At 43.4% G+C, this 18,714-nt stretch overlaps 1 protein-coding gene across 1 annotated transcript in view; it reads right to left on the bottom strand.

The window, feature by feature from the left end:
• ankfy1 (ankyrin repeat and FYVE domain containing 1) overlaps positions 1-18,714 on the bottom strand; it is a 36,112-nt gene that overhangs the window by 12,695 nt on the left and 4,703 nt on the right. Inside the window, exons 4-23 of the mRNA XM_037687589.1 lie at positions 16,054-16,189; positions 15,824-15,947; positions 14,633-14,782; positions 14,363-14,528; positions 13,982-14,186; positions 13,810-13,878; positions 13,461-13,663; positions 12,685-12,782; positions 11,724-11,925; positions 11,482-11,580; positions 11,240-11,393; positions 5,604-5,772; positions 4,409-4,527; positions 3,951-4,107; positions 3,625-3,825; positions 3,360-3,536; positions 3,115-3,262; positions 1,188-1,278; positions 974-1,098; positions 736-882 (exon numbers count right to left, since the gene is read on the bottom strand). Coding sequence (XP_037543517.1) covers positions 736-882; positions 974-1,098; positions 1,188-1,278; positions 3,115-3,262; positions 3,360-3,536; positions 3,625-3,825; positions 3,951-4,107; positions 4,409-4,527; positions 5,604-5,772; positions 11,240-11,393; positions 11,482-11,580; positions 11,724-11,925; positions 12,685-12,782; positions 13,461-13,663; positions 13,810-13,878; positions 13,982-14,186; positions 14,363-14,528; positions 14,633-14,782; positions 15,824-15,947; positions 16,054-16,189 — 2,940 coding nt within the window. The remainder of the gene's footprint in view (positions 1-735; positions 883-973; positions 1,099-1,187; positions 1,279-3,114; positions 3,263-3,359; positions 3,537-3,624; positions 3,826-3,950; positions 4,108-4,408; positions 4,528-5,603; positions 5,773-11,239; positions 11,394-11,481; positions 11,581-11,723; positions 11,926-12,684; positions 12,783-13,460; positions 13,664-13,809; positions 13,879-13,981; positions 14,187-14,362; positions 14,529-14,632; positions 14,783-15,823; positions 15,948-16,053; positions 16,190-18,714) is intronic.

Genomic DNA, 18,714 nt, shown 5'->3' with positions numbered 1-18,714 from the left:
CGATATATCGCCCAGCTCTGCTGCTGATGCAAATTTTCTTAATCGAAATTGCTCCGAAACAAAAAATACTAATCATATGTTTGAGATAACGAGTGGGAAACTTGAGAACCAACATGATTTTAGTCCATAAAGATACACCACACACGTGCACATTTAGAATGCATTTTATGGCTCATTTCTGCTGATGGGAATTTATTTAATCAAAATTTCGCCTAAATAAATATTATCCTTTTGACAATTGTACACATTTTAGATAACAAGTGAGGGGATTTAATTTTAGGAAAGGTAATTTCAAGTTCTGTTTGACAACTTTGTTGTCATTTCAAGTTCATAGTAAAGGTCAAAGGTCAACAGACCTTAATATACTCAAATTAAAAAAAGGCCAGTTTGGAATCCTCATTAAATTCTCTTTCCAATGACATGAAGTTTGTGAAGATTGACCCAGTAGTTCCTGAGATAATTGGGGCCGAAAATTGGTGACAATACAATTTTATTTTAGAAAATCTGAAACTTTGGGGGCCGTATCTCTGGAACCGCTGGTCCGATTGACCTAAAAATTTAAAAACTTTCGTGGGATCACATTGAACAAATGGGTCGAGTTTAATCCAAATCTGAGATGGTCGAGTTCAACTCGATGGGTGATTTGTCATGAAATGACCCCCGAGACATCACCACGGGCTCAGATACACTCAAAACAACTCAACACTCCTGAGTGGAATAGAGCGCCAAGCTCACCTAGAAGGCGGAAGAGCAACTGTTTGGTTGCGACTTGATAGTTGAAGATGTTGATGCCCTGATTGTTGGTGACTCCCAGTCGAGCCCCAGCCCTCACAATGGCACGGCACAGATTGGCATTTCCTTTCATGTAGGCCAGAAGCAGAACTGTAATAAAGCACAGCTCACATTCAGTCTATTATAAGAGTCACCTGTTATTAATAAAGAAAATAAGTAAATGCATGTAAAACTACGGTACCAGTGTTCCCTTCGTTGTCTGGTTTGTCTAGAGGGTATTCAGGCATGCACTCCAGGAACAGCTCAAAAATGGCAGCTGCGTTTTCTTTGCCGTACTGACCTAGCACGTGCATTGGTGACTGACCCCTGGAACAGGCGCACATGAATGTTACACTTCATTTCTAACTGTACTTCTGTTACGCCTCCGTTCTCAACTAAAAGTATACAGATCATACCTGAGATTGAAGGCCTCAGCATCAATGTTGGACTCCGTGAGAAGGGATCTGACGTTGTTCAGGCGGCCCTGCATCACAGCCAGATGCAGAGCTTGGAAAACAAGAGGCAGACAAAAGATTACAAGCCTCAATATGTTGGAGAAGTTTCATTAACAATTAAAGACATGTCTTGTTTCACAACTCATTTTTAAAAATCAGAAATAGCCTTAAATTATAACGCGACCATAATTTAGAGCACATCCCTTTGTTTAGTATTACCCCGAAACTTGACGGTTGATCTTTTTCTCACATTCAAAATGGTTTAAAGAGGAAAATTACACTTTTGAAATTAAAAGAGAAGCAAAAGCAAATTCACAAATGTTACAGAATTTATTTTATATGAACAAGCTGGGGGGTGGCACGGTGGATCAGCTGGTAGAGCTGCCACATCTCAGGAAGAAGGTCGCCAGTTCGAATCCCAGCCCTGGGCCTTTCGGGGTGGAGTTTGCATGTTCTCTCCGTGCATGTGTGGGTTTTCTCCAGGTACTCTGGTTTCCTCCCACAAAAACATGCATGTTAGACTGATTGGTGACTCTGAATGGATGGATCCAAAAGACGAGTTTAGGACAAAAGACGAAACGTTTCAAGGAAGAAGAGTCGGTCCAGAGAACCGGTTAGATTTATCTACTTGGAATATTGAGCAGGCATCATGATGCAATTGGCTTTATTTAACAAAAACTGAGCCAAAAAGAAAAAGCACAGGGTGAGGAAAAATAATCTAATTTCTTCCTTCACTGCTTCCATATGAATTAATTCATTCATTCAACCTTTATTTATAGAGGTTAGTCTCATTGAGCCTCGAGGACTCATTCACAAAGAGGCCTGCAGAAATGATGCTTTAAATTTAGTTGAATAAGGAGGGTAAGTAGCAGACAAGTGCTGCTGATGAGATGCACTGATGATCTGATCATCGTTATGTCTGAGCTCCTCTTTAGAAGCAGAAGGTTGGTCAGCTTTATGGTCTTCAGGTGTTTGGCAACACAATGCCATGAAACGCATCATTAAAGATCTCACTGTTGTTGCCCATCACCCTGGAAAACCAAACAATCTGGAGTCTGCGGCGAGACTGATGTAATCAAAGTGAACCACAATGAAGACTGTTGTCCTCCCATGATCAGGCAACTCAGAAAGTTCACACGGGCCAAATCTCAATCTTCAAAAATGTTTGAGAAAACAAAAAGTTTCTAACTCCCACTCATCAGGCCTGTTCAGTGCGTTAAATTATACATTAGTTAGGTAATGTTCAATTATTTTGTTCCTTATGTAATAAAATATTTATCAAAAAATATCTAAATTATTAACTTGCTGTCAAACGTTTCGTCTTTTATCCAAAAGACTTGTTCAGTTAAATTTGTTTATTTTAGTTATTTATTTAGTTTTATCCATCCAGAGGACCTGACTTAACTTTGTTAGATTTTTCTACCTGGATTATTGAGCATGAATCGGGATATTAACTTGGACTTCTTAAATACACATTTAAAACAAACGGCAAGAATGTGAAAAACTGAACCATCGGTTCAGTCCACTCCCTTAACAAACATGCAGAGAATATTTTTACACAAAGAGAAAACTTAGAACTGCTGAATAAATTGAAGTTTTGCTTAGCTTTTAATAAATCATGTGCTGTGTTGCAGAGGATGTTTATATAAAGTTATGGCCTGATAAGGACTTAATTAAATTGTACTGATACAGAAAACAAACATTTAAAAATTATGTTTTTGCCACAACCATTTCCAATATGATGAAAGGTTATTTTTGCACATGCACGTACAGCAGTCATAAAATACATGCTGCCAACAGGTTCTTAAGTGTCTCTGTGCTCGATGATCAACATCAAAATACGAACATTAAACATTCTGTGAATATATTGAATTGTGAATTATCATACCATTATTGCCATTCTCATCCTCAGCAGCAAAATCTATGCCATTCTCCAGCAACACAGAACAAATAGTGGCCAGGTCCTGCTGTGCAGCCAGATGTAGTGCTGTCTGCCGGTGTTTGGTCAGCTCATTTACTTTGGCTCCAGCAAGCAACTTGAAGTAAACAAACAAAGAAAAACAACATGGATGCCGCTGTGCTTTCAGAAACAGATCAAATATAAAAGATGGAGAAACTCAAAGGGGTGTCTACCAAGTTGCGGACAATGATCTCAGAGCCAGCCTGCACCGCCAGGTGGAGCGGCGTGAGCTTGGCTGAATCCTGAACCCTGGAGTTCACATTCGCTTGGACGCTGATGAGGAACAGGACACTCTCAATATCTGAGTTTTGAACAGCAACGTGGAGGAAGTTCCGCCCTTTGTTGTCAACCTGGACAGAAACACAAGTGTGAAGTTACAACAGATTAAAGCTGTTAGCTCTCAGTGCTACGGAGCCAGAGCCTTGCTTCCTGTGTCACCTGTTCGGCAGCACCTGGCTCCCTCTTCAGTATGGCTTCTGCAGCCTTATTGTTTTTGTGCGTCATGGCACAGGCAAACGGAGTCATTCCTTGGCGATCGCGAATGTTGAGCCGGATGTCGGGATGAGAAATGAGCAGCTGTATGATGACGTTGTGCTGGTTGCTAATGGCAGCGTGGATGGGAGCTCTGCCTTCTGCATCCTGACATAAAGGAGCACAAACAGCTTCAAAGTGCATCTGTGTCCACGATACTTCAGCTTTTATTAACGTTTTATTAACAGCTTCATGGAGAAAACCAAGTATCAGGTTTATTTGATGTGGCCAACCTGTGCATTAACATTGGCTCCAAACTCTAGAAGGCACTGCACCACCTCCTCCAGTCCCCAGCTGCTTGCCAGGTGGAGGGGCGTTTGTCCATCTCGGGCTTCTTCGTCTCCTTCCCCATTTGGACCGGGCTGCCTGGAGCTGTTCACGTCACAACCACTACACATGCACAGAGCAGTCAGTCAGATCAACACGACCATTTCACCACCAAGTTTACAGACGAGCGGCTTGTTTCAGTGCTGAACAACTCAGCCTCAGCTCATTTAAGACTGTACTCCTAAATGTTTTTATCAAAACAGAATGAGAATCTTAGCAATAAATCAGAAAACTACCATTTTATTTAAGATTAGTCAGTGCCATAACGCGTATTGTGTGCGTACTTATATTAAAATTTGGTTCAGACAACAAGGACTCTCAGCTCATGGAAATATGTGGAAATGTGTGAGAAAAAGCAGCAGACCTGCGAATGAGGAAACAAGCAGAGACCTCATTGTTCTCATCCACGGCTCTGTGCAGGAGAGTCTGCAGGCAGCCAGAGGGCCCCACGCTCCAGCAGGTGGCGTCACAACCATGTCGGACCTAACGGGCACAAACAACCTCAGTCCAAATAAAAAAAAACACCTGCTTAAAATTTACAGAAACAAAAAAGTCCTTAAAAACAGACATTTTACTCAGCCGCTCATGAAGGCAACAGAATTATTAAGCTGTAAACAATTTAATTTATTTGTTTTAATTTAAATTGTTGAAGGCAAGATGTAATGTATCAACAGCTGATATATTACTGCCAATTATTTTATCCATTTCCTTCAAAATACTTGTTTTATTAATTTCAATTTACAAAGAGCTAATCTACAAACACAAACCTTAAAAGAAAACGACACCCGAGTCATGAGTCAGTCTTAAACTTTACTTTCTAAAATAAAAAGAATTGCAGAAACCCATTCCTAATTCAACCTCCATCCACAAATGAAACGCAAGACTAAATCAGCTGCAAACAATAAAATTAAATAGTTCATATTTCTATAAAATCCATTGTTTTTCATGAAACATTTCTTAAACTGAACAATTATTTTTTAATGTCACCATCCAGATCATTCCTTATTTTGCCACGCACCGAGAAATTTAGTGGAGTTTGTGCAAATTAACGTAAAAAAATATTTCCTGCAATTCACATCAGTAAATTGAAGCAAATCATTCTGTTAATTATTTGGCAATCGTTCCCATCTAGCTTTATGATTAATAAAGTTATTCGGTGACCTAACATTTTGTTATATTTGATTGTTGGTTTGTTCTCTTGCATCCATTTAAGATTTTTAACACTGTTGCATAAATGTTCTTGTATTGCTCCTGTCTGTTCTGAGACACTTTTACAGACAGTTCAGAGGATGTTGTATCAACGAGAGAGAAAAAGGAGTTAAAAATGTCCACTATGCTTGGAACATATAAGAAAATTATACAGCTTTTGATGCAAGCAGAACTGTGTTCAAAAACAGAGCATTTTAAATGTTTTAGTAATCACAAATGATTAAAAAAATAAAAATCACACCTAAACCAAAGACTGAAGACAAAAATATAAAAACTTAATTCTGAAGTATGATTTTTAAAATGTTTGTATGTTTGCAATTCATCACACAGTTATTTATTTTCTTTCTTACCAATGTAGAAGCAATATCTTCCAGGCCATTCTCAAGGGCCAGCCACAATGGAGGGTCCCCTTTGTCATCCATCACCGACATATCAGCCCCTCTTGTGCAGATGGCATCTACCACCAGAGGCAGCTGGTTACTGATGGCCAACTGCAGAGCCGTTTGTCCCTCCTGGGTTCTGTTAGAAGACATCACTCCATAAATAACACATACATTTCTCCACCGCAGTATTTTATTTATACTGTCCTCAATATTCACAACATCCATTGTGTTAATTTTCATTTAAGGATTTTCATCCTTAAAGCCTAGACTGTTTAAATTATTAAACCAAATGTCCTTGCCTTCTCTCACTGTTGGTAAATCAAAGCCAGCAGGACCGAGTTTATGGGCACAACCATGTTGTCTTTTGTGTACCAGAGCCTGTGTGCTCAGGATGTGGGGGTTTAGGTCCCACCTACAGTGGGTCGATGTCTCGTCTTTTCTTCTCTCTTTTTTTAAACACGGGTATTGATCAAGGTGGACTGCTGTCTTCAGGTTGAGGGTGAGGTTCTGCCTCAAGTGGAGTTCAAGTATCACGGGGTTTTGTTCACGAATGAGGGAAGAATGGATTGTGAGATTGACAGACTGTGCAGCATCTGCAGTATTGCGGACTCTGTGCCGGTCCGTTGTGGTGAAGGGAGAGCTGAGCTGTAAGGCAAAGCTCTCAGTTTACCGGTTGGTCTAGACGGCGGGTTTCGTCCCATTTTTAGATCTGAGGGGACTTAACCAGTACCTAAGGGTTTTGCCATCCAACATGCTCATGATGTCCCCTCGTGACAGCTTGAATATCACGAGGGGAGAATGGTTCACGTCTATAGACCTGAAAGATGCTTATTCTCATGTGCCTATTGTGGCAGAACATCGCCACTTTCTCAGGTTTGCCTATCGGGGTCATCACTGGCAGTTCCGGGTACTCCCATTCAGGCTCCCTCTCTCCCCGAGGGTGTTCACTCAGTGCGTGAAGGCAGCCCTCTCTCCTCTGCAGGCCTACGGAGTGATGGTTCTGCTGTACTAAACAATTGATTTCTCTGCGCCCCGTCTCGGGCCTGTGCCTTTCGCGACATGAATCGCCTGTTCGCTCATGTGTCCCAGTTGGGCCATAATGTCAACCTGGAGAAGAGCTGCCTGATCCCTTCCCAGACGATCACTTTTCTTGGATAGTTCTGGATTCACCCTCTATGAGAGCTTGTCCATCCGCTCAAAGGGTGGGCGGCATACTCCAGTTGGTCAATCAGTTCAGGCTAGGCAGGCAGCTCCCCTACGTTGCCTTCCAGCAGCTACTAGGCAAACTGATGTCAGTCACTCGGGTGGTGCCCTTTGGCCCACTGTCACTTCACCCCTTGCAGAGGTGGCTCAACAGCTTTTGCCTGGATGCCAGGCTGCACAGGCATCACAAGCTCGCAGTGACATGGCCATGTCTTCATGCCCAGACTCCATGGAGGGACGAAGATTATTTGTCCAGGGGTGTCCCCATGGGAGTGGTAGTGTGTCGCAGGGAAGCGGTCACGACAGATGCCAGATCCATGGGATGGGGCGCTGAGTGACAACGCAGAGCGGTTCAGGGCAGCTGGGGTCAAAGGACTGCTCCAACCATATAAAGGTGCTGGAGCTGCGTGCAGTGCATTTGGTAATCAGGTACTTCTTGCCCCACCTGGAAGGTGGGGCATGTTCTCATTCGGTCAGACAACACCTCTGTTGTCTACCACATCAACCACCAGGGGAGCAACAGGTCAGCACAATTCTGACTGTGTCCAGAGAGACCTTGGAATGGGCCTTTCCTCACCTGTCCACCCTGCGGGCGGCATATTTACCAGGGCAACACAGTCGGGTCGCAAACTTTCTCTCCCACTATGGGTCTGCTCTGGGAGAGTGGTCCTTCCACAGCGACATAGTGCTGATGATCTGGGACCATTTTGGTCAGGCAAAGGTAGACCTGTTTGTGACAGAGCAGTCGACTCAGTGTCCCCTATGGTACTCCACTCCCGGGGCGTCGGGTGCGCTGGGCCAGGACGTATTGGCCCATCCTTGGCTAAGGGTCCTCCTATATGCCTTTCCACTCCTTTCTCTAATTTGGCCGATCCTTCAGGGAATCCTCGAGGAGGGCCACAGGATGCTGATGGTGGCTCCGTATTGGCCAGCATGACCATGGTTCCCACTGCTATGGAGTCTATGTCAAGGCGTCCCATGGTGTCTGCCGACCAGGAGGAACTTGCTGTCTCAATTGGGGGGACTGATATGGCACCCCAATCCTCAACATCTCCGGCTGTGGGTGTGGCCACTACAAGGCTAGGACAGCAGCTGACTGGAGTTTCGAGCCCCGTCAAGTGCATCATCCTGGGCACCGGGGCACCCTCTACTCATCAGCAGTACGAAAACAGGTGGTATCTGTTTTCCCCAATGGTGTTCTGATCACAATGAGGATCCAGTCTCCTGTACAGTACCCACCATTCTGGAGTTTCTCTAGTCTCTCCTTAGTAAGGGTTGCTCTCCTTCGACGCTTACAGTTTATGTAGCGGCAATATCATCTAATCACGCCGACATCGATGGCCGTACGGTGGGGAGCCATGATCAAGTCTCTCTTTTCTGAGTGGTGCCCGTAGGTTGTACCCGCCGACAGCTCTATGAGCACCAGGTTGGGATCTGCCCTTGGTTCTCGAAGCTCTGTACTGCCCTCCGTTCGAACCTCTGATGCAGGCGGACCCCAAGTGGTTTTCGTGTAAGACGACCTTTTTGTTGGCTATGGCCTCAGCAAGAGGGTCGGCGAGCTACATGCTCTCTTAGCTCCTCATGTCTCAGGTGGGGCCCTGAGGGCTCTGACGCTACCTTGTGGCCAAACACTGCATTTGTACCAAAGGTGTTATCTCACTCTAAATGTAACCAATCGTTGAGGCTGGCACGTTTTCAGCCTACACCTGGCAAGGGGTCTGGATTATTGTGCCTAGTGAAAGCACTAGAGACATATGTTGCAGTTCACCAATTGCTCTTGCCGAGATCGGACGCTTCTCCTCTCCCTCTCCGCTTTGCTTTGCTGCTCTGTCTGTCTGTCTGTGAAACTGCTTCTGAGCGTTTCTTGCATATCTTCCAAACCATAATTATGGACCTGTTTTGATCAGTTGGTCCCTCAACTCAATTTACATTTCCTCGAAGAGAAGACAGGCTTTAGGCGAGCCGATTTGCCCTGTTGGCATGCACGCAGCTGGATATCTCATTGACTTGAAGACTTGATGATATGTCTATCTCTGCTGCCATTTGTGGATTTTAAGGACACATATTTAATTGGATTTATGATAACCGTTTCTTGCTTTTTGTATTCGGCTGGTTGCTGGTTTTATCTACAATCAAGGAAGTCGTTGGCAGCAAATTTGGAACTGATCACGCTGCTTGCCTTTGTTCGTGTCTCGAGTAACCAGACTCAAATGCTTTGGGCAGAATGGTTCAGATCTCTGGGATTTTACTCAGTCATGTTCCATCGGTGTGGCCATGTAATTTGGACATTTCGGAACTGAGCAGACCAACACAGACTCAAGGTAGATGTCATTAAGTTCTGCCTGTCCCCAAAACAACTGTGTGTTTATCTGAATTTGGCTCCCTTGGCTGGGCTTGAAGGTCATCTTATCTGAATTTGCCTGGAGAACATGTGATCTGACGCTCACACACACCCCTCCCCCTCCCCCGAGGAATTTCCAACTGATAACCAGATGAAACCAGCTGAATAAACTTTGTGTCATCATTTCAGGACTCTTGGATTCTCATAGTCGTTATTCTTGGCTATTCCTCGACATACCTCGAGAATGTTTATGGATCTCACCGGAGGACATTGGCTGATTATTACATCTTTATCAGAACTCATTGTCACTATTTGCTTGTTTGTGCGAGGTGTTTTTTTAATATCTTCATGTGCCCAGTTTACCACTTTTATTGTCTGTCCAAATAGGTCTTACTTGTAAATGAGTCTTTGAGGCTCAATGTGACTTATCTGTTTAAATAAAGGTCGAATGAATGAAAAAAGTTACTGCCGTTATATGGTGTTCAGGCCAGCTGTTTGTGTTTTACAGAGGCCCTAGGTTAGGCTATCCTCTTTCCAAACAGCACCTCTCCCAATGGATGTCATCTGCCACGCCTACACCGCAGGGCACAGCCCCCTGCCGGTCGACATGAAGGCACACTCTACCAGGAGCATGTCTACTTCCTGGGCTGCCTTGAGAGGGGTTCCAATGAAAGCAATATGTGCTGCCGCATCATGGGCTTCCCCAAGCACGTCACCAGATTTTACAGAGTTAACGTGGCCACCCCTCATCCCCTGGGCCAGGGTCTTCTGCAAGGGTCCTCTGGGCCTCCTCAGGGAGGTGTGTGCTCAGGATTCCTTGTGACATCGTTGGTATTAGTCATTCAGTTCTTTCAGCACCGCCCTCTGGCGGTCAGTAGGGATGAAATAGAATGAAAGTTACGTATGTAACTACGGTTTTATAAATCCCGAATGACCGCCAGAGCTTCTCTGTCACTCAGAATCCTTGCATTCCACAAGAAGATTCTGTAGGAACAGAGCCGCGGATGACGCCAGGTTATATAGCCTCTGATTGGTCAACCGTGTCACACTTGTGACTTCGTTGGTATTACTACTCAAACAGTGCATGCACGAAGGGAACATTCAGTGCTTTCAGCACCACCCTCTGGCGGTCATCTGTGATTCATAGAACCGTAGTTATACAAGTAACTTTCGTTTCCTCTGCAGGGTAGCTGGACTCTCCCTAAGAGACAGGGAGAGAAGTTCAGTTATCCAGGAGAGACTGAGTAGAACCACTGCTCCTCCACTTGGAGAGGAGCCAGTTTAGGTAGTTCAGGCATCTGGTAATGATGCTTCCTGGGCGCCTCCTTAGGGAGGTGCTTTGGTCATGTCCGACTGGGAGGAGACCCTGGGAAGACCCAAGCCACAATGGAGAGACTATGTCTCTTGGTTGGTCTGGGAACACCTTAGGGTCCTCCCAGAAGAAATGGAAGAGGTCATTGTGGAAAGAGATGCCTGGACCTCCCTGCTCAAGCTGCTGCCCCCGTGACCTGACTTCAGAACAAGCGGAAGATAATGGATTGATGGATGGATGGTACTGATCAATTCACTTGCAAGGAGGGAACATAACTTAAAACTTGCACTAGAATCAGCCTGCAGGAAAGCTGGTCCCCTTTCAGCTTCAACTTCTGGGTTCCGGTCCAAAGTCTACCTAAAACAATCTATGGCTTAGATTTCAACATACAAGGTTTGCATAGATCATACTTGGAAAAGAAAATCCTACACAGTTTCTTTGAGGTGTCCCTACCTAAAACAGACTTTGTTCTGATAGGAGGATTTTTTTAAAGTCTCAAGAGAGACATCAGACCTGTGGCCTTAATGTTACAGCCATGCTGCATCTTCAACAGAAGACTAAAGAGAACTTTGTAATGTGCCGACACAAACCCATTCCAAGAGGAAAATAAAGTTTGCACACGGGTACATGATAAAATGCAAGTCTCATTTATATGCTTATCTCAAATTGTGGAAATGTCAATTACTGTAAATAAAAAAAGCTAAATAAACAACGTACTTCATAACTTGAACAGATTCCTGGTATTACCTGACGTTGATATCTGCCTGATGTTCAAGAAGAAAAAGGGCACTCTTGCTGTCCTGCCTTTGGATGGCCATGTGCAGAAGGGTTTGTCCGTTGGACATAGTGTCGTTGATAGCAGCCCCTGAGCCCAGCAGCTGAGCTGCTATGGTGTGCATACCTAGAACGAGGACAGAATGTACTTGGAAAAATACTCTGACAGTACAGAAAGAAGCATGCTTTACTTAGTCTCTATTGTTGTTGTCTACCTGTCCACAGGGCCAAGCCCAGGACGGTCTGGTCCATGGAATCTTTGAGACTGAAATCTGGAATGATCTGCAAGTTGTTGGTGGCATGAAGTGCATTGGCTGCAAGAGAACAATAAATACATCATTTTTATTTAAAGATGTTCATGTACGATTAAGACAACAAAGAGTAAGATAAATTAGAAATTACCCAACAGTTTTTAACTCTGTAATTGGTTTGTAAAGCTATCAAAACTTTTGCTGACCTTTTTGCTCCAAGATGACAGAGACAACATCTGGGTGGTTGTGAACAATGGCCATGTGGAGCGGGGTCTGCAGAGCCACGCCATGGGTGTCGTCAGGCAGAGCCTTCTGGGTCTGAAGGTTGGGGTTAGCCCCCTGCTGGAGCAGCTCGGCTGTCAGACTGGCCAGGCCACACCGACACGCTGTATGAAGGGGACTCTCACCCTGTACACAGGTCATGGGATTCAGGATGCATTTCATCCTATTTGACTTAAATGCTGATGTGTGAAAGTTTAGAAGTTCAGATTTATTTGTCATTCATTATGAATCAATAGGCATAATATAAAAAAAAGTTATAAAATAAAATTTGAAAAAATTGACGCAACTGTTTTTCTTTATAGCTGCTAGTAAAACATCTGCATTATTAAAAATTATGCCACTGGTCAAACAGGCAGCACAGTGGAGCAACTGGTAGAGCTGCTGCCTCTCAGCGAGCAGATCCCCAGTTCAAACCCCGGTCCAGGGGCCTTTCTGGGTGGAGTTTGCATGCTCTCTCCGTGCGTGCGTGGGTTTTCTCCGGGTGCTCCGGTTTCCTCCCACAGACCAAAAACATGCATGTTAGGCTGATTGGTAACTTTAAATTGTCTCTTGGTGTGAGTGAGAGAGTGAATGGTTGTTTGTCTCGTTTGTCTCCATGTGATGGACTTGCGACCCATCCAGGGTGTACCCCCGCCCCTCTCACAGTGATTGCTGGACATGGGCACCGGCGACCCCCGTGACCCAAAATGGAAGAAGCGGGTAAAGATAATGGATGGATGGAAGGTCATAAACATTGATTTGTTAGGCATCATATTATTAATCAATATAAGGTTTCTGTAATAAAGCTCAGAACTGAACCTGTTCTACAGACATAACACCTGTCCACTACAGTTCTGAAACTCTGCAGTTGTTTTGTTCATGCAACATTCAAACGTTTGTACGTACCCATTTGTTAACATGGTTGACCTTTGCCCCATGAGTTGCTAAGAAAAGAGCAGCTGCCTCGTTGTCTGTCAGAGCTGCTCTTTGTATAAGGCAGTTTCCTGTAAGGAGTAAAGGGAGATGAAGATATACCGTATTTTTCGATGTATACGTCGCACCTTTTTGAATGCCCTGCGACTTATACAGTGAAGTGGCTTATTTATGTTTTTCTCCACACTTATATCCCAATTTTTGGCTGAGATCTGACGATTTTATTCATTCCGACAAAGAAAATATTGAACAATACAATTTTCAACCACTAGAGGGCCCTAGAGTCATATGGCAAGCCAAGTGTCTCATTAATAGGTAAAAGTGGCTATTAATGAGACACTTGGCAAGCCGCCCAGGTGACATGTAGCTGATTTGACCATTAAAGTGAATTTATTAAGGAAAAGTTCAACTAAGACACACCTTTGCTATAATGTCAAGCAAACAAATAATTGTTTTTAAGTATTAATTTTGTGAATTTCTTGTTAAAGTCCTCCCGTGCATGCTCCTGCGGCCAGCATTTGGCAGCCAATAGATTTTTGGCACAACACCGGCCCACATTTCTGGGTTGTCAGCGGTGACGCGTAATAGATGCGACTTATATGGCGAAGCAACTTATTTATGTTTTTTCCCCCCACTTTATTAGACATATTTGAACTGATGCGACTTATACGGCGGTGCGACGTGTACGGTGGCAAGTACGGTACATGTGTCAGATGATCAACTACAATACAACTGTTACAGAACAGCACCTGTGGCAGTGTCAGGGGCGTCAGGATTGCTCCCTCTCTTAATGAGCTGAGCTGTGAAGCCATTCTCGTCAAACGAGGTGCCGTTCACAACCGGTGCGTCGTCCTCAAATGGGTTTACTGCGAGGTCCGAAGATATGGTGATGTGCTGCAGTGCCAGCCACAGAGCTGTGCTGCCTTCATGGTCCTTCAGTTCCAGGTCAAGCCTGAACATGAACAAATGAGTTCAGCTAGGCAGGGTTACAAATGTCCTTAATGCCAGTTAAGGAACCATGAAATGAACGAAACATGATCACACTGTTAAATTATACGTCAAATTAACCGATTAATTCAAAGACGGATCATAACTCACTGTTTGCACTGCAGCAGCTGGTTGAACACTGCCTCGTTCCCAGACGCCACAGCTTCATGTAATGGAGTCCTAAAGAGGGCAAAAGACACAGCTGAAGCACCATCGTGTGTTGCACCGACGTTAAACACGTGAAGAACCCAAAGAGACTCAAACGTTGGGTCACGTGACCTACCTGCCTCTGCTGTTCTGCATGTTGGGGTTGGCTCCAGCTTTGAGCAGAGCCTCTGCGATCCGCGCCATGCTGCTCATCACCTCTGCAGAGTGTTTCTTGGGGCTGAATGAACAGACCAAGTGAAGTGGGGTTTCCACGGCCCCCACTGTGGACGCATTCACCTGAGCCGAGTGGCGAACCAGGAAGATGGAGGCAAATTCATCACCTGAAAGAAGGAAGAAAAATCAAGTGTCACAAATTAAAACATTTTATTTGATCAATCAAGGTAATGTTCAGTAACTCAGTGCAAACAAAATGCTTTGAAATACTGTAAAGTGAAAACTTTTTACCAACAGACTATAATGAAACACACAAAGGTGGGCAGAAAGCATCACTCCTAACCTCTTTGGATGGCTTTATGCAGGAGGCTCCAGCCACTCTGGTCCACCATGTCCACATCAGCTTTGCTGTTCACCAGAGTGGTGGCGATGCCTTCCAGTTTACGGCAGAGCGCCAGGTCCAGTGCAAGGTCACCATTATTGTCCAGTTCGTTTAACTTGCCTGGTAGCTGTGGGGGGAGCAGTAGAAACAGGAAAGAAGGATTTATTTCTCAGTAAAGCGTACGTCTTTATTTCTGTAAGAAGGCAATAAATAAATGATTTAAAAGCCTGCCTGTGAATCCATCTCAATGAGATACAGAAAGACCACATCTTCACGCTCCACTTTGATGGCTTTATGGAGAGGAAACTCCGTTTTAGACTTGATCATCTTGTACAGAAGTTGGGCACTCATGGTACTGAAATCTTCTTTCCGTAGATCATCCTGATGAAAGGCAGTCAATGAAAAAAAAAAAAAGAGTCAAACATGAACAGAAAGGAATAATCTAAAAATAATAGTCATAACATAAAAAGCAAGGTTGAAATTGCCATTTTATGCTTTTTTAGAAACGTCGTGGTATCTAAAATACCAAATGTTTTATATAATCGACTTTGATTGTACTCTTCCACCATGCAACAGGAATGCTGGACAAAAGACTGATATTTTTAGAGGGATGAAAACCTGGAACTCTCTTCCTTCATCTTTGTTAAATTAACAACTGCTAGAGCTTTTTAAAGAGCCCCGCTCAATTATTTTATTATATAAAGTGTTATAATTACACATTTATGAACTAATTATCATATTGTGCTATGTAACTAATCTTATATTAAGTGTGTGTAACTGTCTTTGTATTAAATGTTTTTTGTTTTTTTTGTGATGTGGACCCCAGAAAGAGTAGCCACTGTTACAGCAATGACTAATGAGGATCCAATAAATAAATAAATAAATAAATAAAATAACACAAATATGATCCAACCAACAAAAAAAAAAATGAAAACAATGTAATATTCTGGTTAATTCCATAAATCCCTTTTTTTTTTATATGTTTTTTTTAAGTAAATGATGAGAAAAACCAGACGGATGGAAGCTCACATCACCTAAATTTATTCAATCCACCCTTGAGACAAAATATATACGTGCAAATCCAGAACGCTAATGTCTCAAAGTCATCTGTTGCTGCTGTGGCAGCAAACGAACTAACAGTATAATTTCTAACCTGAAATATACTCGACAAGTGAAGGAAATTTGCATCTAAATTTGGTGAGATTTTTTTAGAAAGAGATGGAACTTGTGAAAGGACACTGATCTGATCCATAACAAAATAATAATCATTAAAAAAAAAAACACAACAGATGTTAAAGTGTTGATGGTTTCTGAAGAAAAACAACAAAACTGTAGTTTTTAGGGCTAAAAACAACGTTGGATCCAGCAGTTCAACCATCTTGTCAGGCCTTCAGTTTCCTGGATGGTGTTGAAGGTACTGACCCAGTGACTGGCTATGATCTCCCCACAGTAATTCATTAAGGTGGAGGCATTTAACTCCTCCGCTGTTTGGTAGAAGCGAATGCAGTTCCTAACATTCACCGAAGACATCACACCTTTTTCACACCTGTTAGGCAGAAGAACAGATTCATTTGATTTTACTAATACACATTGTAAAAAAAAAAGGTCTGCAGCCGATTATCCTGCGACCAGCGACAAAGACTGGCTCCAACCTCTCTCGGAGCAGCTGGAGCTGGAAGCGGTTGGCCAGCTTCATCAGGTCAATTAGAAAGGCGTCGTCCTCGCTGAGCTCCAACTCGTCCGTGTACGCCCAGCACAGCATGGCCATGGCTACTTCAGGTTTGCAGTCTGACAGGACAGAAAGTTTACATTCCTTTACTTTACTTGAATGTTAGCTTGTGAACTTAAATGACAAGAGTTCATGAAAACAAATTCAAACTTGAAACACTAAACTTGCATTCAGGCATAAAAAAATCTGGCCCGGCCTCGGAGGGTTTTTTTTTTTCCCCAGCCCGACCTGGACCCGACAGATTAACTGTAATTACAGGCCCGAACCAGAATTTTATTTATTTTTTTAATTAAGCTTTTACTGCTTGTGTAAGCAAATCAGTTTGACATGATATTTTAAAAACATATTTCAAAGAAAGGACATAAGATTTCTTGTTTCACCAAATGAACATTAACATACAAAAAAAAAAAAAGAATAACCTAAAAAACAACAACTGTAAAGATGGGTTACTTTACAGATGAACAAAAGATTTTTAGAGCCAAATCATTTGTAAAAATATAGAACAGGACCATTTCAATTGAACGTGCTGCTCGCTTTGGCTTGTAGGTGTTGCTACTTCCTTCATTCAGACGACAGCAGGGGAGGAGACAAGTGGCGGGTGGTCAGCGGATCCATCGGAGCCTAACTGGACATTTTTTTAACCTCTTTGAATCGGCCGATCGGACCTGCCTCCTCCTCAACAAGTACATTAACACAGCTTCATACTGTGTATTCTTATTTAGTTTTATTTGTGCTGTATGATTCATAAAACTGCACCACAGCCACAGACCGACACGGCCCGCCCACCCAGCGCATCGTTTTGGCCCGGCCGGGACTCCAGGTCGGGTCGGGCCGTGCACGGGCTGAAAGGACGGCGCTGCCCTGAATAAGTAACACGAAAATGTTCTCAGAGCAACTACTGAACTTTGACGGTGCGTTACACCCCAAAACAAACATTCTGTTGTTCATTAATCAAACTGTGTGTACTGACAGAACAGAGTGTGTGTGTGTGTGTGTGTGTGGGGGGGGGGGGGGGGGCATCTGGACTTTCATTCTGCTTAATTCCACCTGTGGTAACACACCTACAAACTGTGGTTCTGAACTTTTAAATCTAGCTTTTCTCTTCAGCCTCTGTACATGTAAAGAGACTTTTAGGTCATCTGACCCCCCCCCCCCAAAAAAGGTCTCAAAATGTTGGGGGGGGGGGGGGGTGTCTTCACTTCTTTTGAGTCGCAGAGGCTCACGGTCTTGTCATTTACATTTTTTTACAAGCTCAAAACATTTGAGACGATTTCTTCTTGAATTAGTCGCAGAATTCTCCGACGTTTCAAACCCTGCTCAATCTTTGAGCACTCTCTGGAATTTAAATCACAAATGATGTATTTTGATGCACATGGGAGATCTCCTTACGATAGAAGGGATCTGTTGCTATACAGCGGCGCTTCAAAGTTTGAACTCTTTATAATTTTCTGTATTTCTGCATAAATTTGACCTAAAACTTCATCAGAGTTTAACACAAGTTCTAAAAGTAGATAAAGAGAACCCAGTTAAACAAATGAGTTTAAAATGTTATACTTGGTCTTTTATTTATCGAGGGAAATGATTTAATATTACATATCTGAGTGGTAAAAGTATGTGATCCTTTGCTTTCAGTATCTGGTGTGACCCCCTGCGCATCAGTAACTGCAGCTAAACCTTTCTGGTAACTGTTGAGTCCTGGTCACCTTGGAGGAACTTGAGTCCACGCCTCCGTACAGAACAGCTTCAACTCTGGATGTTGGTGGTTTCCTCACATTAACTGCTGCTTCAGGTCCTTCCACAACATCTGGATTGGATTAAGGTCAAGACTTTGACTTGGTCGTTCCACAACGTGAACTTTATTCCTCTTGAACCGTTCTTTGGTAGAACATCTTGTGTGTTTAGAGTCATCGTCTTGCTGCGTGACCCACCTTCTCTGGAGATTCATGGACAGATGTTCTGACACTTTTCTTTACAATTCTCATTGTTCCATCAATGATGACAAGAAGTCCTGGTCCAGATGCAGCAAAACAGGCCCAAACCATGATACTACCACCACCATGTTTCACAGATTGGATCAGGTTCTTCTGCAGGAATGCAGAGTTTCTCCAAACATAAAACTTTTCATGTTAACTAAAGAGTTCTATTTTGGTCTCATCGTCCACAAAACATTCTTCTGGTTTGTCCACGTGATCTTTATCAAACTGCAGACGAGCAGCCATGTTCTTGTTGGAGAGCAGTGGTTTCTCCTTCAACCTGCCATGAACACCATTGTTGTTCAATGTTCTCCTGGTGGTGGACTCATGAACATCAACATTAATGTGAGAGACCTTCAGCTGTTAGAAGTTACTCTGGGCTCCTTTGTGACCTCGCTGACTATTCCACACTTGAAGTGATCTTTGTTGGTCCATCACTCCTGGGGAGGAGAACAATGCTCTTGAAGTTCCTCCATTTGTCCACACTGTGGACTGGTGGAGTCCAAACTCTTTACAGATGTTTTGTAACATTTTCCAGCCTGATGAGCATCAACAACTCTTTCTGATCTCCTCAGAAATCTCCTTCGTTCCTCCATGATCCACTTCCACAA

Source organism: Nematolebias whitei, chromosome 14 (genome assembly GCF_014905685.2).
Source record: "Nematolebias whitei isolate Nwh7 chromosome 14, NemWhi1, whole genome shotgun sequence".
Taxonomy (NCBI): Eukaryota; Metazoa; Chordata; class Actinopteri; order Cyprinodontiformes; family Rivulidae; genus Nematolebias; species Nematolebias whitei.
The sequence above is the reverse complement of the archived record's forward strand: the minus strand, read 5'-3'. Positions and strand labels throughout refer to the sequence as shown.